The 19,339-nt window shown below is 35.7% G+C and overlaps 1 protein-coding gene across 1 annotated transcript in view; it reads left to right on the top strand.

Annotated features, from left to right (window-relative positions):
• Positions 1–19,339, top strand: part of UNC13C (unc-13 homolog C) — a gene marked incomplete in the record, with an annotated part of 288,759 nt that overhangs the window by 181,664 nt on the left and 87,756 nt on the right. Inside the window, 3 exon segments of the mRNA XM_072402358.1 lie at positions 16,260–16,386; positions 17,788–17,884; positions 18,400–18,543. Of these exon segments, the coding sequence (XP_072258459.1) occupies positions 16,260–16,386; positions 17,788–17,884; positions 18,400–18,543 (368 nt within the window).

The following is a 19,339-nucleotide window of genomic DNA, read 5'->3' as shown; positions in this document are numbered from 1 at the left end:
TATCCGCGTTGCTGACCAAGAAGGAAGCATACCATTTTAAGGTCAACACTGAGGACCCAATTGTGTTGGTGATATTGCAACATCTCAATGACTTTCTTTATGTCTGCATATTCCTCACAAAGAAAAAACTGAATGGCCAATTGGGACTGATCCAAATATATTGCCATTGTGAAGAAGGACAAATTTTAAGCTGCGCTTTGAGCTATCAATGAATAGTCGCCATTCAGTTGAGGTATAGATTGGAATTCCCAATTCTTCCAATATACCAGGTATCTTATGGCAATACAAAAAACCACTGTCAGTTCTAAAGTACTGAAAAAATGCAATTTTTCTGCCTTCTTCGATAGTCCCAAATCACGTGCCAAATCCCTGAACTCATGCTGATCAAATCCCTTAGGAACGGAGTCCTCTTCAATTTTAAACTCCTCATCATTGTTGTCACCTAGTTCATTACCATAATCATGTTCTTTAGAGGGAGGGTAATGTAATATAAACCGGCACTGGGATTTCATCTGAATGAGCCACTGGGCATATAGCCCATGGTAGACTACCATACTCTATGTTACTTTTATTTTTCTTGTTATGTCTTGAAGTTTTCACTATACAAAAGTAACAGTCACTGAAATAATCTCCTGGCTCTCGCCTAACCATAGGTATACCAAATGACATCTTATCACGTGTTTCCTTTGTCCACATCTGTAAACCCAGGACACACTGTTTGCACACCTTATCAGGGGCCCAGGACTTATCTTGATCACCAAGTTTAACTTGGCCAAATAGGAAGCCAAATAGGCTTGCTCTACAAATGTGCTGATGTTCCCCCTTTAACTGGGAATGGTGAAACTGCCACAGATATAACAAAATGAATCAGCGTTGTTTAGGCACTTACAACGAGAAACAGCAGAGAAACATGATCTGAAAGAAAGGTAATACATGTGTAAGTAGAAAAAATTTTTTTTTGCCTATTTACTACGTAAAGCAGCGCATAACCTCTGACCACACTGTCTTGCGAATATATGAATAGTCTATACCAGTGATTTTTAACCACTGTGCCGCGGCACACTAGTGTGCTGTGAGAGATCTTCAGGTGTGGCGTGGGACATTATCCAAGTCAGGGGTGGATTGCCATTGTTACGCAAGTCGATCGCGGAGCCCTGGCTCAGTTCTGGTTACGCCCACTCATATCAGTAAGGGTTGCCATAGTTCCTCGCTTGTGGTAGCACAGGACCCGTAGTGTGACAAAGGAACACAGAGGCTGCTCTCTCTCTCTCTCGTTGAGTCATATTGCACCTTAGCTAGAACTTCTTTTTATGTATATTCCTATAAATTGAAGGCATATACTTGTTTCTTTCCCCGTATCCAGTATCTTGATTTCTAGTGGTTGTTAACTTTCAGAAGATCTAAATATACACGCTTTTTTTGTAGAGTAGCTGCTACATGTCACTTGACAAATATTTGACAAAGGCTTCAAAGCTGCCTCATTTTTTTTCCAGCATTTTCACTCAGATCAATGTTTGGGTATAACATGTTACTGGGTACTGAAGAAACCATGCACTGTTCCAGAATTTAACTAAATGGAATAGAGATTTACATTCCATTAACAGACAAGAATGAACAGTTCTTGGCAGTTACTCGGCAACAAAGTCATATGTGTGTGTGTATATATATATATATATATATACCCTCCCTTTGCCCCCCAAAATGACAGTAATCACTAGTAGCAACTTTTTTTTTTGCACCCAGTTGAGTTCACAGCAAGTATACAATAGGCACAGGAAACAGTTCTGTTGTGGACATTTATGTGCACATTACAATGCATACTCCTATGGATGGTTGAATGTAGGCTGGTGCCAATAAGTAAATATGTCACCAATTTGAATCCTGCATACAACTGAAAAGCAAAAATTACCTTTAGTACTATGCAAGTGATATGCCAATATTAATTAGATGTTAGTTTTACCTTGTCCTTTTGTTTTCTATAGACAATGAGACATCATCCTAAAAGGATCCAAACGTAGGCTTTGGGTTTTAAGAGAAGGGAACTATTCAACAAATATTCTACTCTATCTCCCGCCATTATAGCTAAAAAAAAAATTTACTTTGTTCCCTTTTGTAGATGCAACAATTTGCACACCCAATAACGACATGATTTCTAGCTCTAACTGATACCATTTTAAAAATGTATCGATCATCAAACACATGCTATAACACACATGCATTTATGTTAAGACAGAAACTGCATTCTACATACACTGGTGCCTGCTGCTGGTAAGGGATTGTGCTATTAAACATGTTTACCTGAATACCAATATAGAACCTCCCAAATGTTCGCCTGCTTTTACATCACCCATAAGACTAGTTACAAGATCAATAATTCAATAATCCTTCACTTATTCTCTTGCACATCAGTCCTACTTTGCTAAGGAGGCCTATTTACCAGGTAGCCAGCCAAATATTAGAACATTGAGACTGAGAGACAATGTATAAATATTTAAATGTACAATTGTGCTCTTCCACCATTTTGCCCCAAATACATGCTTATGTCTAGAAATGACTTTGTCTAAACAGGTACAGAAGAATAGAACAGTCTGCACCTGAGAAAAAAACAAATCCTATTTAGACAATTCAAGTTAAACACAATAAAATGACACACCTGATGTCATAAATATTTACAATGCTGACATACAAGGAAAACAAGGCATACGGTAATTTATTTATTCTCTTGTCAATGCACAGGGATTTGGCTTAACTAGGTGGAGTTCATTAGCGTACAGAACGCCACTGGTGACATTGGCACCATAGTATGAACTACCCTTTATACACAGATGAAGGAGGTGGCTAATGTTAGAAATCATCCAACCTGGTAAAGAACCTGGAAGCTGAGGCTTACATAGACTGTATGCAAAAAAGTAGTGAGTGTGCTGCCCTCAAAAAGTCACCTTTATGGTAAATTGATGAAGCTAAAACTAGGCTGTATGTCTAAATCTGTACAAGGTGAAGCTCAGCACTGTCAAAGGATTATATGTAAAAACACTTTGGCAAACTTCCACTGAGATTGTATTTTAAATACATAATAATTAATGCTGAGCACAAGGTAGCTTCTTAGACATAAGATGCTTTGTCACAATGCACTATAGATTTTTTATACCTGCTTGTCATTACAGCTGCCCTAAAGTTATGTATTCCTTAAACATTCCCTGGGCATAAACATACTTCGGTGTGGTGTTGTTATTACTATTTATTGCAGGCTTTTAGGTGTGCTGCTGAAATCAAACAAAAGACAAGTAAAGAATATAAACTACCTGAAGAATAATTAACGTTTGCCTGCTGTATACCAAATGTGCCTTTTGACTTGCAAATCTATAATCAAAGACATTGCTTTGAAAACAAGCATAAAGAGTTTGGAGCACCTTTTCAGAATAAATCACAAACAATTTTCATGCAAAAACTGTAAAATCCTTTTTGTTTGTTTTCATAAACCCTTTGTGTAAAATCTAGTTTTATTTTTATATAAAATAGAAAACACTGTAGGCTCTTTGCTCTTTCTCACATACAGAATTGAGTTAAGTTAAAGGTAATTTGTTTTCTTACAGGCTCCAATCAGATTGAAACTTTCTTTGGAATTGTCTACGTTTTCTTCTGTCTGTTTTCTACATTCTGTAGAAAAGTGGTGACAAATAATAGTGTGACACCACTCTCTGCAGCATTTCTAGAGTTCAGAGCATTGAGTGCAGCCTCAATACCATAGGCTTATAGGAAGTTGGATGAATAAAACTGGGCATCAACCGAGAAGAGTTGTGGCAACAAATTGTTGGAACAGTGAATTAGGACTGCTATTTTTGTTATCAAGAGCTTGCAGGCAATATTAAGTCTAAAAAAAATCTCAGTTTACACTTGAGTATATATAATATTCTATATTTATAATAGAGGTTTAAAGACTGGAAAGTTGCAAAGTGTCTGGTGAGCTGAGCTGCTGAGAAAATATTTCTAGTTCTATTGTAAAATTTGATCTACTCCACAGAGCCAAACAACAAAAGTCAGTGAGAGCCTGTTTTTTAGGCTTGTCTATTGCTTGTAAGTAAAAATATGTGAATGCCCTCATCCTGTATATAGATTCAGTTTATAATTTTGTTAAGCCCTTTGGCTTAGTACATTGTTTACATAGTAAATACTGGGAATTGCTTAGTAGTCATAGGAAACATACAAAAAATTATCCCTTATGAATGACTTTAAATGCTGCTTTGTGCCTGGATAAAAAATCCAAAGCAATTCGCTGAGTGAGAGCTTCATTCTTCTGAAAAAAATGGTTCCGGCAATACCTTTCTCCACCTTTCTTCATTTACTCTTTGTACTAGAACTCTGCTTTTAAGGGTTAGAGTGAAGGTCATTTTGAAGTTCTATCAGATTGAAGAGAGTCTGAATTTAAGTGACTACAATCCACGCAGCAACCATGTGAAATATTTGATCTCCCTGTCTGGGATTTGGCATAAGCCCCTTAGGAAGCAGTATGAAAGCAGAAAAAGCACTCTGCTTTGGGAAAAGTGATTACACTCCCTCCACATTTAGGAGATCAGTGACACAAAGATACTTTTAGCATCACGTTTCTGAAACATGTCTCATTCAGCCACATCATACATTCCTGTACTACTGTTGCCTTTGTGTTCTTTGATGATAGAAAATGTTATACCATCAGTAATTGCTAAGTTAGAAAATCTGGTATTGTACTATGAAATATAAAATCACAACGTGAATTGTTAGAAGTGTCTACATTTATTCTATTCTCATAAAACTGAAGCCTCCCTAACAAAAAAGCAATACTTATTTCAGATTGCTGTTGACAAAGGATTTGACACAAGGCTGTAGAGCTGTATGTGTATAAAATATATATTTTTTCATCCAATGAGGATTTTAGTAAATCTGATTTTTTTTTTCATACATTCTGTAATACCTGTTTATGAATCATAGTGGAGACAACTACAAGAAAATATTGTCTACAAACTTTGCCAGCAATATATCTCTCCCATTTTGCGTTTGGAATTCAATGTCTGCCGGTTATTTAACCATATGTCTTGTTATTGTAACTTAGTTGTGTCAGCACTGCCATACAACGATTGTCATTTAAATTACAGTCCTTTACTGCTGGAGGATTTAAAGGGACAAAGAATTAGAGAGTTACATTTCAAGATTACTTGGAGAAAAACATCCCAATAATTGGAGTCTACTAAAATAAAGTCTTAATATAAGGGTTGGACTGCTTTGATTTTTTTTAACACCTATTAGTTTCAAAGGAATCCCATACAAACTGCTTATTTTTCTTAATCAAGTCGGCAGGATTTACTTTACAAGCAAGTACCCTTTGATCAATACAATACCTGATCTATGTGCACCTAAAGTAGAACAGATTGCACTTAAAGTTCAACAGATTAAAATAAAAAAATTGTGAGCAGGCAGGCTGCTTATTGCAGAAGGGAATGTCCCTTGTGCAAAACAAAGGTTTACTTGCCTGTTCAACACCTTTTCTGTAATGCACACTGAACTGCACATGTGCAGCCTAGTGTATGAACCCAGCATAGCTGGCTGCTGGATATGACCTAATTTAGAAACTTAATTTAAACTCTATCTTAATTAGAAAATGCATGTATGGGGATTCCATCATTCCAGCCTGGCCAATCAGGATGGCTGAAGACCAGAACCTGGAAAAAGAATGGGTGAAGATGAGATAAGTACCTAAATTATTTATAACAAGCAGTTAGGTTTAATTTATTGCAGAAGGAGCATTGCCTGTCTACAATTTTTTACTTTTGAAGTTTTAGTTCTGCTAACAAGAAATTAAAGCTTAACCCCAGACTCTGGACTTTTCTTCAAATGCTTCCCACTTCCATCTTGGATTTTATTACAAGTAGTATTTATTGCAATTTTGCCTATACTGGACATTTCCACTCCAGTCATGACATTCTCTGCGCCAATGCACAGGGAATGCCAGGTCACATGGTGACTCCCCGTACTCACAGTATGTACCCAGTTTTTCAAATTTAATGATGCGGAGTTGTGGCAAAAGAGATTACCATGGTGGATAACTCTAGACTGAGGATAAATATAGTGACCTAAGTTCCTTGTTTTAGCTCTAGCAGAAATGCTCTGTCCATTCTTTCTCTGCAAGCTCCTCACTGGTGGATTGCCATAGAAGCTGCAAATATAACAGCCAGGGTGCTGCATAAGTTCAATATAAATGTATTATTTTCAATTTTAAACATGCTTAGAATAGTTGTGAAAAGCATTGCTAAGCTTTCCGTAGCTTACACTACAAATACTATTTATTAAAAATCATTGTTCAATGTTATAGAGCTTTTTTTACTAACAGCTTTAAGACATTCACAAAATTAGTAAGTGTATGGCTAGTTTTAGGGGCTTATGTTCATGCCAATATTTTTCATTTTAAAGACAAACGCTGATAGCAATATTAAAAAGTAAAAGCCATGTGAATATTATCCACCACTTCTGCAACTCAGCACAGTATGAATTTTTACTAGTTCAATAATAATAGAATTGCCAGGTATTAATCATTATGCATCGCTATCAATCACCTAACAGATGGTGTAAGTAGCCTTCTATGACGAAAGTTACACAAGTAGCATGTAGTAGCAATTAATTGCATGCATTTGGACAATGGTGTGTTTAATTGCTACATATGCTCACACCATAAGAAGTAATTTGTTTTATCTGTTCATCATTTAACTACAATTACTGGAGATTTTATTAGTGAGAATAAAAGATATCTGAACCCAATAACAAAAATGTAATGTTGCAGTTTACCAATCTTCAGTTGTGGTTGCTTAAGGTTTAAAGTTTCAGGCTAAGAAATGTTTTTGTAAATATGTGATTTTTACAGAAATAATGTTTATTGTCACTTCTTTTGAACTAAAAGGAGACTACAAATGATATAAACTTATATTAGTTCACCCCCCCCATGTAACAGAGATAAATTGAGAAAGATATCTGAAGTGCAGACTATGGGACCACCCCCTAAAGATACAGTGTAGAAAGGGAGCATTGTCATCCTAGGATAAAGTGTTATTCACAGGATCACTAGACAAAAATATTGAGGAAAAACCTTGTAAAATGAATACAGTCTTTTCTTAATTTTGGTAGGTCACAAAAAATAATCAATGTTTGATTTTGAGTTTAGACACTTTAGGATATTAACAGTCATCCTTATGCTTCTGTCCTAAAATAAACTTATATGCCTTTATATTTTCCAGATGTATGAATTGTGAAGTTTTTCTCCATATCTATTAAAAAGCACTGTGCTTTCATATGTGTCTTTTTTAAATCATAAGTATGGCTTCCCACATACTATTTTATAAAATGTGTCGTTGTGTCAAATGTGGGCCTGATTTAATAAAGCTCATCAAGGCTGGAGAGGATACACTTTCATCAGTGATGCTGGGTGATCCGGCAAGCCTGGAATGCATCTGGTCCAAGATTGAAAACATTTCCTAACAAATAGCCCATTACTTTTAGGAAATCCGTTTCAGGTTTTCTGGATCACCAAGCTTCACTGATAAAAGTGTATCCTGTCCAGCCTCGGAGAGCTTTATTAAATCAGGCCCTGTGTGTGTTGGTGAGTATTGTACTGTACTACTTCGCATACTTCAAACCAGTATGACAGACACATGATTTAAGGCAAGATGAATAAAAAGTTTTTAACTTCTATAAACTTGGATAAGTTCCCTGACAAGCACAGTTATCCAATTGAGAATATTTTGTTTACTTGAATAAATGGCACAATCCTGATGATCATGTAAATACCAAATGGGAGGAAATTCTGCATTGTAATACAAAATTATGCCTTATGTCAATTTTCCAAATAATTTCAAATTGATGACATCTGAAAAATGTGCAGAGCCCACTATTATCTCATGCTGTGATTTCCCACTTATAGTCCAGAATAAAAAGAATGCATTTTTTACAATCAGCACATAATGTGAAAATACGGAAAACAGGCAACATACATAAGTACATTATAATTTGCTCTGGCCTCTTTTAAGCTTTCTTTTGTATCATCTCTTGAGAGAAAAAAGATGGAAGAGTTGTTTGTAAATGACCAGAGCTCCATGGCTGAGATTTTCCTTTATTTGCTTGATAATCAGGAAAGATTTGCATCAGTTGTTTTTTTATTTTTTCCAGCCTTTCTAAACTGTGCAGACCTTCTCATGGCACTTGACTTGCTTTCATGTTCACTGACTTGCTTGGGACCGACAGTGATATAAAGCTTATTCTAAAAAAAACAGTTGCAAGAGGACTGTCAATCAAAATATAACTAAGACATTAGGATATATACCTTTTTTAATATAACAGTATTTTCACATTCCTATTTGTATTAAAGTATTACTGGATAGATGTACTTATAAAGTATAGAACATTCACATTTGCCTTTGCACTATTGCACTGCAAATTGCTTTGAATCTTTTGGAAAAATGCTAAAATACTGTGAAAAAAATAAAGTACATGCACAATTTTGTTGGCAATACACTGTTAACCTCCCTGGCGGTCTGAATAATAAGTATTTTTAAATGTCAAAGCGGTACATTTAAAAATACTTATTTTTTTAAATTTCCTGCCTGGTCCCGCCTCCCAGCCACACAGTTCTGCCCCCCAGCTGCACACCTGCATGGCCCGGCCGGCATCTGCGTCCCCGGGTGCAGATGCTGGGCGGGCCGGCATCACCAGGCTACACAGATGCCGGGCAGGCACCGCCAGAGGAAGCAGAACCCGGGCATCCCTGGAGGATGCCACGGGCACGTGGGAACCAGATAGGTTTTAAATCTCCCTTGCAATTCTACCTTGAGTGTGGCTCGGAGTTACCACTTTTGGTACTGAAAATTTACCCCAAGCCACACTTGGAATTACCGCTAGGGACGTTAAGGGTCTTTGTAATTACTTTGCAAATGTCAAAATCTCTATTCTGAATAATGTGATATAAATTTTTAATTATGTAAACTTTAAACCAAAATGTACTTGAAATTTCCCTATTCTTCCATAAGAGGGCCGCCTCTGTCATTAACAAAGAGAATCCTTAGTCATTGGCATTCTGAAAGACTGGTATCTTTCTCTCCTTGTTCAGTTTTTGTTATTCATACTCTACAAGGTTATGCAACCTCTGATGATCCTGACACATTTTATTTTGTGTTATCACCTTGTAACATTAGTTAGAATTTCTGTTTTAAATACTTTTGATAAAATCTCTTGTGCATTTCAACTGAAGCACTAACTTGGGAATTTTCAGTCACAGAACTGTAATTCTGTAATTTGAATGTACATTTATTTATGCACTTTTAACAGATGTAATAAGAAATCTAACGGTGAACCAAGCGTTGACATTCGCATAGAAATGCAAAATAGGACTGAGAGACTCAGGGGACAGTAACTTCATTGTATTTCAGTGGGTGACATTTTTGCCCTTCTGGAGAACTCTGAAATGCTTTGAAGTATGTCAGTGTTTAGATTAGTAATGAATTTATGAAATAAATCATTAAAAGGCTTGATTTGTAGAAACAGCATCAATGAAAACAAATTCTTTTAATGACTTTAAAATTATGATTATCAAACAAGTGCTTACCTTTGTTGCAAGATTATCATGCACGAGAACCCTGGTCTCACCTTGTTGATGGTGCAGAATTTTTAGCAAGTTTTATGTATTTGAATCAGTAAATTAAAATTAACGTCTGTAATAGCCACATAGTATAGAACGTTTTACTGAGATAATTTGTATGTTGATGAAAATATCAGTTTTCTTCCTATTATTCGGATGCGTCACTGGCTTGGAACACACATTCAGAGTACTGAATTCCCTCTGACTTTAATTGCTGCATGCTTATTTCATGTCAGTCCCTGAAAAAGTGTTAGTGACAGCAAGGCTACTAGAATTGTCAAAAGGTCAACAATGGTGGTCTTCAGATTATTCTCAACATAGAGTTCCATAAAAATATGGTTTCATAGCCATAGTGTGATACACAATATAGCCAAATGTATGAGACCAAAGGGTACAATCAATTGGAGTGGAAGAACTGAAGAATCCCAAACACAGCCCTGGGCCTTTAAACGCCTTTGGAATGAGCTATAATGGTCATCACGTGCCAGGTCTTCTTGTCCAACATCAGTGCCCTACCTCACAAATGCACTGTTTGCTAAATGAACATAAAGTTCTACAAGCAAAATCCTAAAGCCTTCCCTGAACACTGGAGTTCTTTGTAGCCACAAACAGGAGGGGATCAATAAAAGATGTCTCACAAGCTCAAAAGCTGTTATGGACAGTTGTATTTTAGTGTATGTTGAGGGAGAGGTGCATAATTATTAGACTCTTACAGCCAGGACTGATCAATGTTGCAAAGGGTTATAGAAACCCAACAAACTAGAGAACACTTGTAAAAAAGGAGTCATCATTGGTAAAAGCCCTATGACTAAATACTTGGAGCTTGAAACTCATCAAAGTGCCATCATTTTTTTTTATATTTTGTAAGTTGGGATGTAAATAAAGCACTTACTGAATACAGCATATAATTGACAACTTCTTACTTGTGAGTATTCTCTAATTCTCCAGGTTTAGGCAAGGTTTTTACAGTTTCACAAAGGGTTTATATAAGGTTTTAAAGTTGTAAGATGTACTTGGTAAATGGTGTACACAAATAGAGGAATAACTAAATATATATCCAAAAAAATGAATTAGATACAGTCCCTAAAAAAAGGAATATCATTTGAAATACCTTGAAAATCTAAGCCATAAAATAACCAAAATATAAAATGACACACAAAACCAGCAAGGTAAAACCTATCATGAATCTATGAATTATAGCGTTCCAGTTTACGTTCTGCACGAGTAGATACATCACAATAGAAAATAAAAAAAAACCTAAGCTCTGTTACAGCGGGGGAAAGGATTTTACTAGTCATATCAAAATGATTGGAGTCACAGAAGAAGAGTGAAATAAATTGAGATCTCCATGGATGAAAAGCGATATGACCATCTGAGAAGTAATTCCTTTGCAGAAAACAATAGAAAGCTGGGATTAAATCTGGCAGGATCGGTAGGAAAATGCACAAGCTGCTGAAATAGCAGTATATGTTTTCATTGTGAAGTAGCTTTCCTGTGCCATAATCCGATATCGGGTGTAAAACTAACATGTCTGAATTGGTATATACTGTATATGTGCTTCTCCTATTTTATTTATTGTTGTGTGAGAAAGACCGGCGATCAATAACATGCAAATACTTTTTATTAATTGCTGCTGCTATAATGTCAATGCTTTCCTAAAGGCAGTGCTGTATTGCTGTTATAAATCAAGTATGTAGTAGAATTATAATAGTTATTAACAGTGAATGTGTGTGTTGCATACCTTCTGTTGTTGTATTATAGAGGTCAGCAGGTTGTTTTTTTAATGACATTGCCAAACACATATGATGAACGCATGTCTATATCCTCTACACAGCAACACACCGAAGCAGATAGGTGCACCCTGGCTGTGTGTCACATCTCTAGTTAGTACATAAATAAGGGCCAGGAAAGCAGAATGAAAGAAAGGAAAGAGGTCAGAAGACTGCTACACACATTGGCCATCAAATATCAATTACATGGTGGGGCAGTTAGGAGGCATATTGCATATTTACTGATTTTAGAAGAGGAAAATCAACCATCTGTAGGGAAAAGTATGTAATTTTTGTAAAATTAAAAGTATTTTTGCCACCAGTTTGACTTTCCAAGTTTACAGGTTATTTTCAAATCTCCTGATAAAATTTGCTGTGAAATATTATATTCAGGGGCTTTGGTAATTTGAAAAGTTGGTCATTGTACTTTTCACAAAATACAAAAGTATATATTTTTGCAGGAAAATAATCAATTTTACTCATTTTCATACATAAATATGTTTGTAGTAAAAATGTATTATTAGGCTCTGGATTAGGGCAGGCAAATTTATGCTGTCAAATCCAACACCTTTTGTAATGCCCCTTGATTTATCCAGGAGGAATTATCCAAGTGGAGTGTAGTAGAAGGGAAAAAAAGCAAAGTAAAGTTTTTTGATTTAATGATATCACAAATTTGTCTAATATAAAATTTTTTTTCTTTGAGAATTTGTTCCTGGCCCTTAGACATATAGATGTATACTCTAATAAGGGTGAGGTAGTTGTTCGCGTTACGTAAACAGTGACCTGTAGAAAGCATATGTGATAAACTCATATTTGGAGGTTCATATTTAGGGCTTTTTTTATTAAACATTCCCTCAAACATTCCCTGGTGGGAATCAATTAGTGCCATCAAAACACATAAACCTGGAAGATTCCAATGAGGTAATGTTTAAAATAATGCCTGATTTCCTGTTTTATAAATAGAGCCCTTAGTGTTCATTCAGCATTATACACCTTCCCTCAAGCAAGGAAGGACTCCAGTGGCCATTTTAAACTTTTATACTAAAAAAATAACAGTGATCCCATTAAGGACCCCCTATTTCCCCTCTGATTTTCCAGCAAGCCACTGAGCCATTGGCAGAAGCTATTGACATTGGCTGCCTTTTTTTAACATACCACTAAACTGATGGCAATTTTACATATTGCAACATTTTGTTATCTAGCTTCTCCTTCTTATATTCCCATTTTTTCTTTCTGCCTTAGTGGCTTGAAAGTTCTTCATTGCAAATAGGGTGCTTAACTCAACAGTATCCCAATGTGCAAATGTACAGATGTAACATTTTCCATTCCAGGATGTATGCTCATGTGTATTTGTGCATTTTTAGCACTTCTAAAAATGTCTCCATTTATGAATGCTTCTCTCACACTTTGCATAATGTATCAACAAAAAAGCACACTATAAATGTATATAGAAGTATGTGAAAACACACATGGGGTAAAGTGCTTTCATGGTTAATCTCCTGCCTTTCATAATTAATTACCCAACAAACAGCATCCTGTTAAGGCTGACATATTTATTACACATATTATTTAAACTACCATATGGCTTAAAAATAGGTTTTCTTCATATTTGAGAAAATGCATAACATTAAATAATCTACAAAAGAGTGTCCTGCTTTCTGGAAGGTTCATTGTGACATTTTGACATTTCTAAAGTAATGGATTTGGGATCATGAAATCCCTCCACAATATCTTCTCATTCAGAGACACTTGAAGAGCATGGAGATTTCTTTTTTTAATTAGAAATAATCTGTGTGCTCATATATTATCTTTCATATGCATCTGTGCAAAGTAGTTATATCTAGAAAGCATTACTCTTTGCCACCACCCTTGGGCTTTTATTGTGAGACTTACATTTGACTCAGAACTGCTTCTCTCTTCTTTCAAGTCAATGGAAATGCAAAAGCAGCCTGTATTAATTTATTGCTGGTGAAATGCTTCTGGTAAAGCAGACATTCCACCTAAATGGAGGGTATGTTTATGTTACCCCCCCCCCCCCCCAACTTGCTAAATTATATAATGTATGTCAACAATATGTTAAGGAAAAACCTCAGATTATACCCACCTAACTCCCATCTTCTGTATTGCTAGACATGCCATAATCATTATTCTGAGCTGAGTCTTTTTGGAATGCAGCACAGGTGAAATCTTGCATAAGGACACTCTAGCTCACTGTAAGACCATCTTGTTTGACTTGTTCTATGTTCTATTCAACTCTACCTGGAAGGACAGTAATGGTATCTTTACATTGGTTCTGCAGAGAGAAGACAGTTATAAGGTAAGTATAACTGTAACTTTATTCTTTACATGTACATTTGTTACTTACATACAATACCTCATTTGAAGAGGGGGCCTGGCCATTGTCAGCAGACCTTCCCTTTTAATGGAACTGCTGTAAAGGAACCAAACTGATCTCAAATGCAAGTAAATTGTACCTAGAAGCAAGCTACCATTAAAACAAGTCCAACGTTTGGCACAAGCCCCTATAATAAAGTCCTATTTTAGGGAGAACAGTTTAATACAGGTATCAAAGGACTTGGTAAGTAAAATTCAAGTAAAGTCTCAGTTTCCTTGTATATTTATCACTTTCCCTAAAAAAAATCCAGTTTGAGCAATAGTCAGGAGAATTTTTTCTGTGCCTTCTGTTTTATAGCAGCAAATATATTTTTGTCTTCACAGGAAATAGTCACTTAATTTATCACATCTTCTATCAGCCTTTCTATATTTAGCATGAAATCCCTGTGTGATTATTTATATTTTAAGCTGGGTGTGTTAAGGTGCATTCATTTATTTTTTATCCAAATGCAAAGAAGTAGGGAGCAGCGTGTTATGCTATAGCCTGTAATAAAATAATACTAACGCGATGGCTATCCTTACGTTCACAACCTGCAAAAAAAAAATGGAGGTCACATTTAAACACCTCAAAAAACAATTTTTATTTACTCCTTTTAGACACACTAAGAGCATCATAGCAAAGTCTTTGAAGTGTAATCGAGAGAAAAAAACAAAACCTTTTATGCTAATGTCTTTATTAGGACAAAAAAGTTGACAGAGATAAGGCAGTAAGTGCATTTAAGGCAATTGCATTTCTCCATGTTTATTGATTGTCTTCTGCATGATAAATGCATAGACTTATCATTACTCTGACAACACAAAGCAAAAGAAGTAAAAAAAAAAGATAATTTTCCATTAAGTAACTGTTTGCTTGATCCATGAATACAGCCAATTTAGTCCTTGTGGGGTCACTTATTTGTTTCAACATCATGCTGCCCTAAGCACATTGAATTTTGTCACCCTTTTCTACAAGCGTCACCTCTCATGTCATGATTTTTTTTATTAAAAACTCCTGCTAGAATACATTTTGGAGTCTACTTTATATATAGAACTGCATTGTAACTCAACACACCACAAGAAATAGCAGAGAAAGTTGAAGTTTCCTGAACTAGCAAAGAACCTTTTGAATGCTCAAAGTTTACTTTTTTTACTTTTCTCTTAAACTTTTTTTGCTAAATTTGACCACAAATGTCCGAAGATCTGACTAGAAGGAGAATAAGCAACCACATATCATAATGTGAACGTTTTGAAGTAGTGCCAACCCACATGGCCCTACCCTAGGTCATGGCCTATGTGTGCCATTATGGTTTTTACAACCGTGCCTTTTCCCTTGGTCACTGGCAAAGATAGTTGATAATTCTGTGGTTAGACTACCAATCTCATTATAATGCAAATGTGCAAATGCTTTCTAAATAGGTAGGTGATAACAGGCAGTACAGCCAACAGAGTTGTTCAGTGCACAAATCAAGCAGCCTGCTGTCTATGCATACTACAAGCACATTCTGTGAGAGTGCATATGGTTATTATACAGAGTTTTAAAACCTAGTAACATTGTTAATCGATTGTCAGTGTGGAAATTACAACCTATACCAGGCACTTTCTAATATGGGTGGTAGGAACAAAAATGGGATACAAGGGACATGGTGCATGCAAATATTAAAGAACTTGGAAAATTTGGTTTTATACCTAAACAACAGGTACCCATACCACCATACTTGGAAAGGCTATAGAAGCTCTTCCTGCTATTGATCATTTTTTGTAGGTGTTGCAGATTAATCTACATTTCAAGCTTTCTCTAAGAAGACCTAGAACCTACAAGGTAGTCCTAGACAAAAAATCTTAAATGTTCTATAGTAGCTACTGCTCATAAATGTTCCATTAAGAATTTCCTTCTCTGTGATATACATTCAAAGAGTTCTGTATATGTAAATATGATTTGTAAGGTTTCTTTTTACATAATGACACTATTAAATGGGGACCCTTCAACTTAGCACCAATTTTCATCATATTTACCTGTTTACTATAGCAAAATATCAAATATCAAAACGTCTCTGAAATGAAGTTCTGCTAATGTTTTAGAGAAGCCAGATACATTTTGTGACTAGAAATACAAATAATTCCTTGTAGTTGTAGACTTCAATAAACGTTGATGAACAAACTCCTCCACAGCAAGCTTTTCAGAAAAAAAATATTTTATTAGCTGAAATGTCTGTTGACATGCACCGTAGCATCAATTAAAACTAGCATGACGTTTCACCTGTTAAATATGCTGGTCTTTTAACACTGAGCCGGTAATGGTATTTTTAGTTAATCAAGTTACTTTATATGTTTTCATACATTGTGCTGATGATGGCTTTCAGTGGCAGGTCCTTGTATTCATTTACACTATAATCCCAACAATGAAATTGTTATGATGTATGGTTACCCTGGAACTACAATGGAGTGTTTAAATCATTCTATTACAGAACATGAAAAGCACCGTCTATGCAAGAGTACAGATTATATGAATTTGCACTTCAAAGTAAAATGGTTTTATAATGAATATGTGCGAGAACTTCCTGCATTCAAGGATACCGTCCCGGAATATTCACTGTGAGTCTGATTTCTCTCTTTTCTAAATGAAATTAATTCAGATGGAGACAGATAAAGGGATAAGAGGATATAAATTATAGCTGTTCATTTCTAATTGGGATTAGTGGGTTAGGACTACAAAAACTGCTCCGGTGCTGTCTGAGCAGCCGTCTTAGTATCAGAGATTTTATTCTATCTAAATACAGGGAGGTGAGCTAATAGTGTTTGCTCAGGCTAGGATAGTTCACTGTGCTTTGTTTTACACTTGTTTTCTTCCAAGTTAGCTGCATAAGCTTTGACCTTTGTTTCATTCTGATGTTTAGTTGTATCTTTCTGCCAATTTCCTATTCAACTAATTAGTTTCCTTCGATTTAGTATAGACAGACTAATGGAACATAGTATTTCATTAGGTGCTAGGGGTTACTGTCGATTTGCGGTTAGTCTTTTGGAATGGCCACTCTTTCTTGAAGATAATAACCAAGATATCTATTTTGTAAGCAATAGATGGGGATCTGAAGGTATTGCCCATAACAAGTTAGGAGATGTCAATAACCAGATTGACTGCAACACCTTCATTTTCAGTTCCATCAGGTGTTTTTTTTTAACAGTTTAAGGATATAGACTTTTAACATGACAAGACTTTGTTCTCTCATTTCTATAAAGGGGGAGACTACTATAAAATAATATAATCCTTAAGAGATGTGGCTGCATGATAACCATTCAAAGCATGCTCATTACAGATGTCCATGGGTGGCTGGTATTAAATTGTCAATAAACTTGGTGACAGACCTCTAAGCTGCTTTTTTTTTGTTCCAAACACATATGTTGCAGGGAAGTACCAACGATGCTACACTACTTAGGAGATAGCATTTGGCATGAGGTTCATCTAATTACCATATTTTGGTAATATTTTGCATTGTATAGACAGATTTTTCGCAAACAGGGTTCTGTTGAACCCTAGGGTTCCTGTAGAAGTTGTTAGGTGTTCCTTCAGCAATGAGCGATTTGTCTCACTCAGTTTAACACCAGTGATCTTTTTGATTATGTGTAAGGGTTCCATTATTCCTAATGTCCAACTAGATAAACGGCATTCTTCCTACTAACCACCACACTAATGTACAATTTTACCAGGGGTTCCCTAAGACCTGAAATGAACTTCATGAATTCCCCATGTTAAAAATGTTGAAAGTCTGGTATAGACAGTGCCAAAAGCAACCAATAAAATGTAATTTCAACTATTAGCATAGATTAGAATTTTAAATAAAGATAAATATTACCCCAGTGCTTATTCATTTGTCTGGGAATATCACTTTTTCTCTACCTTCTAAAAAGAACCTAATCCTACCTATGTGTGTGATACTTGGAAAGCTTGTATGAAGGGGCAGTGATTGTATCTTATTCAGAACATTTTCAATGTTTTAGATGGTTTGAGCCTTTTGTTATTCAGTGGCTGGATGAAAATGAAGATGTATCAATGGAATTTCTTCATGGAGCCCTTGGAAGAGATAAAAAAGATGGAGTAAGTTGAATGTAATTACATGTCGCATTAGATTTATTAGTAGAGGCGCATACACCTTTGTTAGCAAGTTCATAAAAAAATCTTTGTGTTTGTAAACTCAAAATATTTTTTTTATTTTCATCCCACTTTGCAGCAGCATTGTGGCAAATTTTGTCAGTCTGCCGGGTGTGCTCCTTCAGTTGGCTGTTGGGCTGCCTGTTAGTTAGGCCAGGAGTTAAGCGATAAATAAGGCTACGTACTATAAAGTGGCTATCATACTAAATGTGGTTTCTGTGGGTTTACAACTGTGCACTGCAATGTACAGCCATCCGTGACTGATACTGGTTAGGTAAAACTAACATTTTGAGATATTACAAATCTTTTTGAGTTAAGTTCCAATTTATTATTTTATTCCTTATATTTTTCAGAAATACTTGTTTTTAAGGACATATATTGTTCTCTAAATCTGTAATTCAAATGAAAGCAGACAGGTTACTAGTCTACAGTGTTTCACATTCATGTCTTGTCTTTCTTAGTTCCAGGCAACATCAGAACATGCTTTGTTTTCATGCTCAGTGGTTGATGTCTTCACACAATTAAATCAGAGCTTTGAGATTATCAAGAAATTAGAGTGCCCAAATCCGGAAGCGCTCTCTCATTTAATGAGGAGATTTGCAAAGGTAAATTTCAGTTTGCTGCTTCATGTGTATGTGTATGTGCATTCATTATAGCACAGTGTATGTGTGTGTGTATTTACAGGGGGAATAAATGTATTCAAACACTTAACCCACTATATAGTTTAGATGATTAGTCTTACAATATGTGCATGTAACTGGATGTTTAGTATGTATAGAAATGCCTGTGTTTTTGTTACTCTGGAAAGAGCATAAAAGTACATGAATCTACAATATCCAACAGATAGAAATGTGGGCTGAATTCTGAATTTGAAAACTAGATAAATGTATAATATATATAAATATCAGTCAATCACATAAGAGCAACTAAATCTATCTATTTATGTAGACAGTGTCAAGATGACCCGTTGAAGTTCAAACCAACCATCAGAAAAGGGAAAAAAAAGTACTTCAAGTGACAGTAAATGTGCGTGGTTTTGGTGCCAGGAGAGCTGGTTTGAAAATTTCAGAAACTGCAGATCTGCTGGAATTTTCACACACATCCACCCCTGGGATTTACAGAGAGGTCCAAAAAATACAAAATAAAGGCAAAAATGCCTTGTTGATGCCAAAGGTCAGAGAAGAGTAGACAGATTGGTTTGAGCTGATAAAAAGTCAACAGTAACTAAAAAAAACACACATATGCAGGTATGCAGAAGAGCATGTCACATCGAACCTTGAAGCAGCTGGTTTGATGAGTCTAAATTTCTGCTGCAACATTGAGATGGTAGGCTCAGAATTTGGCATCAGCAACATGAAAGCATTAGTATTTCCTGCCTTACATCAGGGGTGGTGGTGTGGA

Source organism: Pyxicephalus adspersus, chromosome 2 (assembly GCF_032062135.1).
Source record: "Pyxicephalus adspersus chromosome 2, UCB_Pads_2.0, whole genome shotgun sequence".
Taxonomy (NCBI): Eukaryota; Metazoa; Chordata; class Amphibia; order Anura; family Pyxicephalidae; genus Pyxicephalus; species Pyxicephalus adspersus.
This window is presented reverse-complemented; position numbering and strand designations above follow the sequence as displayed.